Source organism: Rana temporaria, chromosome 2 (genome assembly GCF_905171775.1).
Source record: "Rana temporaria chromosome 2, aRanTem1.1, whole genome shotgun sequence".
NCBI lineage: Eukaryota > Metazoa > Chordata > Amphibia > Anura > Ranidae > Rana > Rana temporaria.
This window is the reverse complement of record NC_053490.1, coordinates 403,520,632-403,534,567: the sequence shown is the minus strand read 5'-3', so window position 1 is coordinate 403,534,567 and position 13,936 is coordinate 403,520,632. Positions and strand designations below refer to the sequence as shown.

At 39.0% G+C, this 13,936-nt stretch overlaps 1 protein-coding gene across 2 annotated transcripts in view; it reads right to left on the bottom strand.

Moving 5' to 3' along the window:
• Window positions 1-13,936, bottom strand: part of MID1 (midline 1) — a 251,302-nt gene that overhangs the window by 59,814 nt on the left and 177,552 nt on the right. For both annotated transcript variants that reach the window (XM_040338131.1, XM_040338132.1), the window contains exons 5-7: window positions 10,320-10,468; window positions 6,143-6,270; window positions 3,092-3,235 (exon numbers count right to left, since the gene is read on the bottom strand). In XM_040338131.1, the coding sequence (XP_040194065.1) occupies window positions 3,092-3,235; window positions 6,143-6,270; window positions 10,320-10,468 (421 nt within the window). The remainder of the gene's footprint in view (window positions 1-3,091; window positions 3,236-6,142; window positions 6,271-10,319; window positions 10,469-13,936) is intronic.

Genomic DNA, 13,936 nt, shown 5'->3' with positions numbered 1-13,936 from the left:
AGCAATAGGAATCTTACCGAAGTTCTAACACCAACCTGAATCATCTATACACTATTGGCACTTATACAATTACGCTGGCTGTACAAATTTTAAAAATGTACATATAAATGAGGCATTTTGGCATTTAATAAGCAGTATTAAAGTAGATTTCCACTGGTTTTGTTAAAAAATACCATGTATTATTATCTGTACCATGAAGCGCATATAGTAATTTAATAGTGATAGCGATTTAATATGGGAGGGGCATTGACAAACAACCCCACCACTTTTTAAGGAGAAAATAAGATTGCCTTTATGGACTATGAGGAATATCATCACAGGACAAGCAGGTTTGCATTAATTTAATACTGAGAAATTTTATGCTCAGACATTCAATTTGAACTAAACTACATTTTAATTTGAGGGTGTAAGTGGAGAACCAAGAAAGCTTAAGTTGTCATGTAAATTGTACATTTGCTATAATTCACTCCTGCTAATAAAAACGACAGCAGAAACATACGGCTTTTTCTAGAAATATAATTTCTGCTTGATCTATATTTGATTTTGCCATCTATTTGTTTAACGCCTGTATGAGAAATGTCAACTTCCATTTAATTATCCTTCCATCTCCTTAATTATCTTCTATTTCAAAAGATGATACACAGTGCAGTAATTAAAGTGGAGAGTGGTGGGTGACAGCCTCCTACTGTGCAATCCTCAAAGTATAGCAATTAGCACATCCCAACAAGAAAATCTTATTAACACATACTTTAAATATCAGGAGTACTTGTCTACACGCGTTTCATTTATCATTCAATAATTAAGCAATTAGTCTTTAGCTTGCGTCTGAAATTAAAAGTAAAACGCAAAATCATGACAGAATTAACCCTCTTACATGCAAAAATATTATTAAGGCTGTTATTGAAGATTACTTAGTAAAAAAAAATGTAGCTATAAATTATATAAATCAAAAATAAAGCACCTCAGCATTGAAGAGTCTCAGGGTACACAGGCCAAAAAGTTAAATTGGGGTCTCTTCAAAGACAGCACTGCATAAAGTGAATAGGGGGTGCTTAATATCAATCATACTGGGAGATGTCGGGGTAAAAAAGCACTGAATGCAAAATTTTGCTTCCTGCAACTAGTGCACGTGACAAGCACAGCAGAAATTCACACTGATGGTACAACCATTTAACACCCATTTCTGCACCTTTATAAAACTTTAATTGGGTGGAGCTTTCTTTAAAGTGGAATTAAACCCAACGACAAAAATCTAATATTTTGCAGCTTAACAATCCTCTAATATGGGGGCTGCATTTGTTCTTCCTCTATTTTCACCTTGTGATCTGGCCAGTAACATGCTTCCTGTCTTAGGGTGGCTCCAGTCTGGATGGGGAAGCCCATCCTCTAATATGGTGGCTGCATTTATTTTTCCTCTATTTTCAATTTGTGATTAAGCCAGTAACATGCTTCCTGTCTTAGAGTGGCTCCAGTCTGAATGGAGGAGCAACAGAGCCACCCTTGGACAGCAGCACTGGTGATCTGGAAAATTACCTCACTGTGTTGCACATAACCTGTGCATAAAGCAAAGATGTGGGTAGGAGCCAATACATCCTTCCACTGAAAGTGCCTTCAGAAAACTACAAAGGGGGCAGATACAGAAGCAGTCACAAGAAGTGAAAGCAGTAGTGCCTATATTACAGGAAGGTTCTGCACAGAGGCAAAGTACATGAGTTTTTTCATTATGGATTACTGCACAGATCTAAAAGAAGTACACAAACACCAAGAGTCATGTAAGAATACATATGGCTCTAGTATTCAGATAATATTTGCTTAGCCTTTTAGCTCTAACAGGGAGTGAGGGAAGGCCAAGGAAGGAAAACATGACACATAAAATATGACCTTGGGTTGTTTATATTAAGTACTTCGAATGGTTTACAAGTTTTAGGAACATCTGCCCAACCTTCCCAAAACTCATCTTGTCAGGAGAAGCTTACACTATGGCAGTCAGGCATACAGGAAATAGGAGTGGATCCTGGCACTGCCATATGAACATCAGCCCATCTACGGGTAGCCTAAACCAAGGGTAGAAATTGGGACTTGACTGATTGCTATTATTAACTGCTGTTATTCTAAGAAATAACCCTTAGATGATTAAAATGTAATTCCATGCAAAGCAGTAAAGACCAAACTACCTAAAGCCCATAGCTAAAGACCTTATAATACTTAAAAAGTGCAAAAGAATGGATTTGTATATATTACGGTTTTCACCAACACTGTTGTTCCGAGCTACCCAATTGGCATGCTTGGTCTACAAGGGTGCATATGTTTACATAATCATGACAGAGGTGGCATAGATGGAATGAAATTCAGCCAGGTCAGCAGGGAGCAGAAGAATTTTGAGCCATGTGTGGCAGCTGCATCTACCGATTGATTTCTGTTCAACCGCCCTGTTGGATAGAAGCTGCTTGATCAGAGGCTGCAACGCTGATCTGTATATTCTGACAGTGGAAGAGTCTCCCCGCTATCAAAATGCAAATGCGCAGTATTGAGCCACGAATGGCTTACTTTAATGTCAAACACTGAATCTCTGCCCACCTCAGCCTCTAACCTCCTGAAGAAAAGCGCTGTTCTCTCTCAGTTAAAGAAATGTAACATGGTGAATAGAGAATTTCTCTAGATGCTTGTCAGTAGTTTTATCAGCACCCAAGGAGCAAACATACGCTTAATGCCCCTAAAATCTGGGAGGTGTAGCCCTGTGATCTGATAAAGCTCCCATTCATAGACCTCCCATTCAGTGGTATCATTCAAAACATATTGCAACTGAGGAGGTGAATGGGAGGAGGATTTCAACAATCTGGAAAAGCTTTAACTGGAACAAGCTTTGAAATTGTAGTAGGCTATGGGTGTAGGGGTAAAACTGAGATCTTCAAGGAGCCCATAGTTCAGATTTAATTTAAACTAATGCCATGACACAAGTTGGACCAATTTGATTTATGCCTTTATCTACACCGATCAACCACACGAAACAAAGAGATTACTCCAACAATTTCTTATAAAATCCATACTTAGTGCTAACAGTGAAGCAATACATACACACAGACATACTTACTGACAACATTGGCTTGTCCTGTAAATATGGTATATTGAAGTTCATAGGAAACAACAGTGAATTCATCATCAGATGTCCAGTGAACAGTAATTGTGTCGTAAGATGCTGTGCAGAGTTCTTCCCTGATGATTGGAGGACTGGGAGCTGTCAGAAGACATAACAATAACACACATTAGCATTTACATAACTCTATTAACATAATAATAAGAACAGCAATGGAAACTTAAAGTACACCTGTACAAATGCTGCCATTATTGACCTCCATCTAAAAAAAAAAAAATACCTGGCTCTCTCTGGCTTTAATGCTTTTATTAACTGACCTGGAACAAGTTTGCAACAAGTAAAGTCAAATCAGAAGTCAGAACTACTTTTGTTCCAAGTCAGGGACAGCTGGAGTAGTTCAATTGGCATAAAAGTCAACCAACTATTTTTTTTTAGAAGAGGTAAAAAAAAGCATCATTTTGCACGTTCACACTTTTTCTTTACATTGGCCATTAAAGCAGACAATTTCCTCATGTACTGAAGCTCACAGTGTTGGGTGAATACTAGCTGTGTGCATCCTACACAAGTTTCTTTAATCTTTCACAGTGAGGTCTCTGCATATGATCTGCCCATTCCATTAAAATATGGTATAAATAATTATAACCGTACAGAAAAATTAATCTAGGTGGTGGGGACTGCAGCAGTATAAATGAGACTAATTGCCTTAACTCATAACATTATTTGTTGGTAACCTGTAGTAATCATTCAATTTTCTTTCACTTCAGTAACTGGAATCTGATGGGGTTTTGTTTTTTTCCAGGTACTGCCATTTGCAGACCATCATTGTTGTCCCTACGTTCTCAATGAATAATCCCGGAAGAGAAATAAAGAGGTTTTTAACGCACACAGTTAGACAGATGAATTTGGTTGGTTGCTAATTGGTCGGTAAGTTTGAGCCTGTATGTTCTATGTGTTTGTATGAATATGCACCCTTTCCAGTGCTCCTTATTGTATAGACCAGTCATAGGTAGGGGCAGTGACCTTTGTTTGTTGTATTTATGTCATTGTGGTCAGGCAGCACACTGGCACATTTGCTTCCATGTGCTGAGTGTGCTCCTGCCCCTTTAATGAGGGATGGGCTACCTCCAGTCACCTGCCCCTTATTTATCCATCAGCAGTCATGTGCTCCTACTGAGGAGACTTAAAATGCAATGTTATAGTTAGGACTGCAGTATACAGAACGCCTTGACGGGACCTGCAGCTTACACATGCATTTGCAAATGCGTGCAACTAAACCTCTGTTTTTAACGCACACAGTTAGACAGGTGAATTTGGTTGGTTGCTGATTGGTCGGTAAGTTTGAGCCTGGATATTCTATGTTTTTACCTGTTTGACAGGTGTCAGACAGTGCTAAGGCTGCAAAACTGCGTGTTCTAATAGAACCTCCTGCTAAGATAAGTTATTAACCACTTCAGCTCCGGAAAGGTTTTACCCCCTTCCCGACCCGGCCATTTTTTGCGATATGGCACTGCTTTGCTTTAACTGACAACTGCATGGTCATGCGATGCTGTACCCAAATAAAATTTATGTAAAAAAAAAACAATTTGAGAAAAAAATTTTTTTTTACTTTATGCTTTAAACATACCCAATAAAAATGTTTACAAAAATCGAATTTCTTTATCAATGTAGGCCAATATGTATTCTGCTACATGTTTTTGGTATAAAAAAAAAATGCCAATAAGCGTATATTGATTGGTTATTGAAAGTTTTAGCATCTTTACAAAATTATTTTATAATTTTTTTTCCAAGACAATACAATAAATATAACATAAAAACAATATACAGACTAACAACATATATGGTCTCAATAAGTACCCCTTATACTAAGAAGAAAAAGAGAAAAGGAGACATCTTCTGCCAATACTACTCCTGGATTTCTCCCTTCCATTATACCCCCAGGTCTAATTTTTCCTTTATATTTTCTATGGGGGACATCTGGGGACGTCCCCCATAGCATCTACAATCTATGGGATAGATTTAAGGACTTTTTAAAAATAGTTTTTACTAATAACGTCAGCGATCAGCAATTTTTAGCAGGACTGCGACATTGCAAATCTGACACTGACACTTTTTGGGGACCAGTGACACCAATACAGTGATCAGTGCAAAAAAAAAAAAAAAGCACAGTGTATAAATGACACTGGTAGGGAAGGGATTAACACCATGGGTGATCAAGGGGTTAAGTGTACTCCTAGGGAGTGCTAACTGTAGGGAGAGTGGATGCCCAGGATACAAAAAAAGAGATCTGCTTAGCAGAAACACAAGATTTCTCCTTTTCTCCTTAAAGACCAGCCTTGTTTACATAGGCAGGCCGCTGTTGTGCCTTTCCTCTGAACGATCGGCGGGCTCTAGTTCCCCCCAGATTGCGTGCACAAAATCACATACAGGCACATAATTTTGCGCAGCCGGGCCATCCTCCCGCAGTATATATGAGGTGGCGGACCAGAAGCGGTTAAAGTGCAAATGCAGCCAGAACTTTTTTTTTTTAAATGTAGAGGGATTCGAACACATGTCAGGGTTTTAATTACTGTCTATGCTCCCAATAGTGAGAGTCATCCTCTCTGTATTCGCCCCGGTGACCAGAACAGGAATAGTGTGGAGATCTCCCAATAGGGACACTGTTTCTGGTGACAACTGTCTAAGAGGGAATTGCCCTCACTTGGGGGACAACTTCCTGTTGTGGCTATGGAACAGGAAGTGAATGGAAATCTCCCCAATGGGACACAGATGGATACAACTAATAGGAGTTATAATCTTCTCTTCTATCCAAAATGAAAAAAAAAATGTTTTGGCTTTGGTTCTATTTTAAGATCTTTCTTGTAAGTTAATGTAGGTGTAACTGTAATCAGTTTGTAATGACATACACAGATCTTCTCGTTTGAATGTACCCTTGGAGTAGGCAACATCTTTTATCCTGTCCTCGTGACAAAGTGCAACCCAGTGAAGTGAATCATGATTAGCTTACATCATTTGAATGATTAAATTAATAACAGCTGACCGCCAGTTTACCTGTGAGATAATCAAGACATTCTAACATCTTCTTCTCCCTGGAGAAATCCAAAGCAAATGTGTCAAACGTGTCATTCAGGTTGATCTCTGGGATCAGCACTTGAGACGATGCTGTTGCCATTGAAACTCTAAAATGACAAAACAAAATTATTAATACTTAAAATAACATTACCTATACACATAATAATGTGATGTACTGTTCCATTGTTTAAGGAAACATTTTCTTTATATCTGGCTTATATGCTCTAGGTCAGGAAACTTATATGAGCTGAAAACATGAAGAACACTACCGTAAGGTAATTTATATTGTAGAACTTTTTCTTAGCAAACCACATGCAAACGTAAACTCGCTATTAATCTGCTATCACAAATCACAGCATGAAACATCTGCACTTTTAACTTATATACAAAGTAATGCACCAGATGGTAAGTATACACCCATTACACTTTTAAAACATGTAGAACTGTATTAGCTTTCACTGTGACCTTTGCTAGACTATTAACAAGACACGTTGTTTCTTTTTTAGATTTTTTTTTAAGATCTTATTTGGTATTTTCAACAGGGGTAGAGGGGAGAGAATAACTTGTATTCTGTAAGTCCTGGGATATGCCAGAAGGGCTGCTTGTAATTACGAACATCTTTGGGCTAAAGAGCCATCTTGCTTCATAGTGTTATCTAAAGCCAATGTTTTTTTTCATTTCGGATAAAACCCCTATTAGTTTCTGTGTCCCATTCAATAGATTTCCCTTCACTTCCTGTCCTACAGACATAAAAAGAAATTGTTCCACCAAGAAACGACTAGGGTGTTGCCGACATCCCGTGTGTAAATGAACAAATAAAGAGAGGGGTCCCCCTTAGACAACCAATTGGAATACAAGGAAGTATAGAAATAATTAATTTATTATAAACATATTAGTGCCTCTCTGCTCTCAATGATGCTCATTTTTGTTCCTGTTTATGTGACACCATTTTCTTTTTGTGTATTTTTGTTATAGATATTGTGTGTTCTCAATGAAGGAATATCCCTGAAGAAGGGATCTCATTCTAAAAAGTGTCGGGCCTCACCTTCTATTTGGAGACAGCAATCACACCAAATCACATTGTATTGTGTTTTGTTGTCTGGTCTGTCCTTTGTCTGACCAAAATCACATCGGAATTCCATCGGAGTAAAAGAGAACATGTTCTCTATCTAAACTCCGATGGAATGCATCAGAATTTCCGATGGGGCATACACACAGTCAGAATTTCTGATGGAAAAAGTCAGTCTGACTTTTTCCATCGGAAATTCCGATCGTGTGTATGGGGCTTTATGGTGAGAGCACGTTTTGGCCTTTAAAACACTTTAACCATTGCACTTTAACATTTCAGCACTTTAACATTAATTCATAAATAGGACTGCTCAAATGAGTTTAGCAAAATTAACTCATTTATATAGTGTGTGCTGCTGCATTCTGCATGCCAAAGTTGGTTGATGACTGCCCACAAATAAAATCTGATTGTTTCGGCAGAAGATTACAACTTACATGTCCTACATATATTTGACACTAGAAGGTGAAATCAGGACATGTTGTCTTGGCTTCGCTTTGGTTTCTTTACTGTTAAAAAAATCCCAGCACTCCTACTCGTCACGTGCGCATTCTGTCTTTCTTTTGCACCACCTTTCTGCCTCCCTTCCTACCGGTTACTGATCTCTTCTTCTTAGATCTGTATAGACTATAAATTGCACCATTGTATGGATATTGTAGGGCCTAGAGGATACCCCATTGTTGTAGGGAACCTACCCAGGACCCCTTGGCCCTCATAGCATTATGAAAAGGCCTATCTCATGTTGTTATATCAGTTCTTGTTTCATACTGCTGCATTTTGTTTACTATTGTAAGCCAACTTTTGTCAGCACTGTCAATGCTAGCCCATGCGTAGGTGGAACAATAGCATGTTATCTACTTGATAAACTGATTTTTTTTTTTTTACTGAAACAGAAAAAAAATCCCAGCACTCCAAAAGTTCCAGTGAAGTGGAGGCTTTATCAGCCCATTTGTGAGTTACTCTTTCAAGGTCCTGCACAATCTCCTTATCATGGTGCAAGTACAATGACATATCCTGTGTAACCTGCAAACAGCTGACAGACATGCTATTAAAACCTAAGCTGCACTTGAATATTTGAAGTGCTGGCAATTTTTACAAACTTTCCATGGATAAAGCTAATTTATCAATGCACAATATTACTTTGCAATAATCTAGCACCCTGAACCCTTACAGAACAAACTAGAAAATAGATCTCGCCTGCCTGTTCCGTATCCATATTGTGAAATTAAAGGGGTTCTTCCTGCTAATCCTGGAATTTTTAATGACGGGTATCCCAGAGCTACACCTCATTGAGGTATCACATAGTCTGTCATGGTTCTAAAGCAGAACCAGATCCTTTTACAAAGATATTCCTAAGCCCTTACTATTGTAAAACTTAAAATATGGGCTCAGTGGTCCACAAAGCCACCAGTACACTTATTTACTTTGTATAGACAGACTGCTAGATAGATAGCTAGCTAGGTAAACAGACAGAGGCAGCCTTTGCAGCACCCTGAACAATCTCATAGTTTATAATATGCAAATGAAGGTCAGAGAGCAAATGTTCCATTCAACTCTCTGCCCGATTCTGTGCCTTGCTGGTCAAGTAGGGAGAGAAGAAGGTGCTCACTGCTAAACACCGTTTTTAAACTAGGAGAGCGTAAGCTCACAAGAAGAAAGCCTCTTACTTCTCAACTGTCCTGGAAATAAGAAGAATCCAGGTCTATAAAAACAGTGGGAGAGGTTTCCAGTTCCCACCTAACCAACTCTTGTATAAATGAATCACTGAGTCTACTAGGGAGAGCCATTGTGCACAAATATTATATCTAACATTGCTACTTCTCATACCTCTAATACCTGTCAGAAGCTCTGAGATGCCTCCAGCTGATGATCTTGAAACCCAGCCACAGCATGGAGTGACATGCCCACCCTGTCAAAGGGTGGGATTGTGGTCAGAAAGAGGCACCGGTTGGATAGCTTTCTCTCTGAAGGTCCCCCTTTAAATGTACCCACCTCGCGCAAGTGGTTAAATCAGGTTAAATTAGCAATCTAAGTATTTTCCATGTTTCCTATAACTAAACTATGTGTTTGAGATCTCCTCCCTGTTAATATCTCTTTCACATGCTAAAAAATTAAAGGATGAAGAGCCAAGTCTGGTGATTATGAAAGCCAACTTTAGTATTTCTGGGAAACCTTCTTGATAAATTATACACATATGCAGTTTTTCTCTCCAAAATATCTTGGCTAAAAAAAAGCTACTGCCTTATACAAATCAGATTTTGTTTTTGTTGCAGGCTAGGAAATAGAAGGGGGAGAGTTATATGGTAAAATGGTATACACAAGAATTATACTAAAAGAACAGACTATATATAATCTAAGTGAGCACCTTTCAACATCTAATAAACAAGACACAATATTATATAACAACATATTATACTGAAGTGGTTGTGTTCTGAATCAGAAAGGAAAATTGAGAAAGGAGTTTTTTTTTATTTTTTTAAATCAAACTTTACAGTGGTATCTAATAACATGGTAAGCACTATAACGTATTGCAATAGACTATGGCATTTTGTTTTGGCGCTAGAACAAAATGAAAGGCAGTAGGTCATATGCATCAAGCGCAGGACAACTGCTGAACTTTAGTTATTGATGACCTACCGCTTATATAATGTAGATCAATAATAAGCCCACCTGATCTGTTTACTGCTATGTGAGTCTCACTAATGAACTTGACTTAAGGGAAAAAAAAATTCTTTAAGCAAATTCAGGGCAAGCAAGGTTATCTTAATAGGCCAGCACATCAACCTACTGAGACTTACCTTTCCCAAACTCCTAAACACCCTGACCTCCAGTGGGAGCCCTGAGTCTAATCCCTAAGTGAGAAGGTCAAATGCTCCCCCATACACAGAAGTACTGGGTATTTCTGAGGGCCATGCCAGATAAATGGAGCAGCGCAGTAGCATTCATATGTTAGCACCATAAGAGGGAGGGCGTTATTAGGGTGCTATTATGAGAAACTGTCACCTTGTAAAAAGTTAAATAACAGGTTCTCTTTAAGGGGATCAAAAACATGAAGTTACACTCCAGAAAACATTTTCAGAATTAAGGTACCTTTCTGTAATACTCTTGGCTGACTGGAGGAAACGAGCATGGTCCGCCTCTTTCAAAGACTGTTCCGCCTGAGATATCAGAGATGTGGATCGTTCTATGCACTGCTTGCAGTTTGCAATCTGCTGGGCTAACTTTCGCAGCCTGACCACCTACAACGAAAAATAAATACAAGATAAAAATGCAAGTTTAGGTTACATAAAAATTATCCCTATTAAATTCAGTGATTTGCTTAATAAAAATATATTTTTATGTATTTAAAAGTACATAAGTCTGCTAGCCTTGTGTAATCCCCAACACCAGGGGTCTCTAAACAAAGGGCCAGGTTACTGTTCTTCAGACTTTAGGGGGGGGGGGGGGGAGACTGTGGCCATCAGATGTACAAAATATCCCAGCATCAAAATAAGTAAACAATCCCCCAATATTGATGTCACAGGGCCCCATTGTTGGTGTCATTGGGGGGAATTGTGTCCCATTGTTGATGTAATTTGTAGGAACTGTGCCTCATCATTGCTGACCTTGGGAGGAATTGTGGCCTTCATTGGTGTCAATGAAAACAATAGCACCCCAAGGCTGGATAAACGCAAGCAGAAGGCCGCAAAATCTAGAGACCACTGCCCTACACATTAGCAGAGGAAGGGGAAGCAATACATTCCACCAAATAAAGCTTGCTGACTGAAGCGAGATGATTTGCATTTACTTTACTATCCAATCACAGTTATAAACAAGGTGTATTACTTTAACTTGTATTACTTGTATAGTGCCTGGATGGGTAAGCTGTCTGAATTTAGTTAGTTATATACTTTTTTGCAGGCAAGGCAGTTCACATATGCATTTGAATAATGTATTTAGCTGTTTGCCTTGACTTGCACTTCAATGCGTTCAAACCACGTCTATGAAACACAACCATGTTTTAGATCTGTTAGCTTTATTTACTTTATATAAAAAAAAAAAAAGACCCGAAATAAGCAGTACTTGTTAGAGTGTGTTACAGTAATCCATTTCGCTGATAACGTGCCACCAACAATGCAGGCAACATAACTGGAATACACACATGTACACAGCTTTCTGTTGTGGTGCAATGTGCCAAAAACACCTTTGAAGTAATTAATCCTGCCAGAAGAGTTGATGTCATGTGGAGCTAAATTAAACTCAGACGACAACTCGTGCTGTCATTTATAACACTCAGGCAGAAGCAGGAGAGTTTGGTAACGGCAAGAGGCCTAATAGGGAACACCCACATCCAAGCCTTTGGCGCCATCACGCTATTCCCGGACTAAAAAATGACCAGGGAATGGGAATTCGACCAGTCAACTACCACTGTGACAAACAGTAGCTGCTACCAGTCTAATTGATTAAACTGCAACAATTCAATTGTACCTGGAATTGTATTTTAAAGGTTTACTTTACAGAAGCTATGATCTAAATTTGCTGCATGAATATTTCCTGTAGATCATTTTATTCTTATTAAAATCTGAAAGTACTTTACCAGGAGTACTTTAGCCATCACACAAAAAAAATTCTTAAGTCTCAGTGAAAGTGAATTTAAATCCAGGAACTCCAGGATTTCAACGACTACTTGACACATGACCCCCAAAAGGCATTCTTCTGCGAATGAGCGCCGCTCACATAAAGTCGTGTGAAACCTGCTCAATGCTGAAGCACTGTGAGCCCAGAGTGATGACATGCTTTCCGAGGAGAGGGAGGTTGTAAACAACAGGTTGGGCTCACAGAAAATGGGATGACAAAGAAGACTGATGGTGCTGGACAGAGGATGAAGTTAGGGAAAGAGCTGGAGCATGGAGAGGCTGAGAACAGATTGGTATTATTTTTCTTTTTATACAGGGTGGGGGTCTTACAAACCAGAATTTTTTTTCCTGGAGTTCTACTTAAAAGTGTATTTAAGGCCACAATGTTTTCTTTTAGATTTAGATAGAGTGCATAGAGATTAAAACCCCTATACAATTTATATCACCATCTGAGTCCCCACTAGGGAGATACACTCTCTTTTGCTAGAGACTATTGTTAATGGGGCTGAAAATAAGGGAAAATACAAATTTTGGAGTCTTCACCATAGCAAGAATACAGTGGAAATCTAACAATAGGGGCACTTGTCATGGTGACAACTGTCTTAAAGTGGAGTTCCACCCAAAAATGTTACTTCCACTTTTTGGAACCCCCCCTCCGGTGTCACATTTGGCACCTTTAGGGGGAGCAGATACCTGTCTAATACAGGTAGTTGCTCCTACTTCCTAACATAGATCACCTCAGTGATCTATGCCACTTCTGGTGCCTACTCTGTACCCCTGCTGTCTTCTGGGAGACACACACCGCGGGGACCAGTGAAGACGCACAGTGCGGATTGCGCAATAGGGAAACGGGAAGTGAAGCCGTAATGCTTAATTTCCCGCTTAATTTTAGGCAAAAAAAATTGTTTCCTTTACAACTCCTTTAAGCAAGGAATTCCCTCACTGTGGAGATATTTACAAATGTCCTGTTGTGTCTTCAGGACGGGAAGTGAAGGGAAATATTTCAAAAGGGACACCAATTAAATAAAAACTCAACAGGGCTTTCAGCTATTTCCTACTCTATTCAAAATGAATTTTTTTTTTTTTTTTAAATAAGCGCTTAGGATTTAGAAACATGTAAACCACTGGCCATTTTGTTAAAAAAAAAAAGCCCTCGTCTGAATGCAGTTGGTAAAGTGAAAAGGTGGACAACTGCAAAATTGATTCTACTGTACAGGGAGTCCCCGAGTTACGAACATCCGACTTGCGAACGCCTCCTACTTATGAACGGGAGGCTGCGTGGCCACTTTTCAACGGCAGGAACATTCGATGGGACCTTTTCGAAGGCGGGCACATTCGACTGAAAGCTACGTATCTGCCGTTCTGCGCATGCACGGCCACTTTTCGATGACGGGCACATTCGACGAAACAACGGAAAATGACGTATCTGTCATTCTGCTCATGCTGTTCTGACTTACGAACATATTTGACTTAAGAACAAACCTACAGTCCCTAACCCGTTCGTAACTCGGGGACTGCCTGTATATAGTTAGTATAGAAAATAAATAACCCCCCTTAAACAAAAAATGGGTCTGTCTTCATTTCAGGCTGCAAAGCAACAAAACGTGATTATTTTAAAGGGGGTTATTCTTTTCCATGCCCATTGTATATGTGGAAGGAACAAGGCATTAATGAAATGTAAGACAATATATGTCTGGATAGCACTTCTAAGCTCAGTTAAATGTGTGATTTACAAGTCACTCACATTAAAATTCTAATACACCACTGGGTATTACATAATCTGTTTATATAATTTGAAGTTAGCTAGTTACGTAGGAAGTCATGCACAAAACGGCCTCACAGCATGGTACTCTGGGCTGTGTGGGAGTTCGTGTTTAAGTGTCGTTTTGGCAGTAATGCCTTTGCAGACATTAACATTCACATTATTAATATTTCTTAGATTTCTATGACAGCAAAAATAAGAGGCTGACACTCTCACAGTCCTCTCTCGAAGCCGAGAAACATTTCTCAAATACATAGAAGCAATTATAATTTTTCACTGTTAAGCGGAAAGATTTGTCTATAATCTGCCAATCTTGCCAAAAACATAAG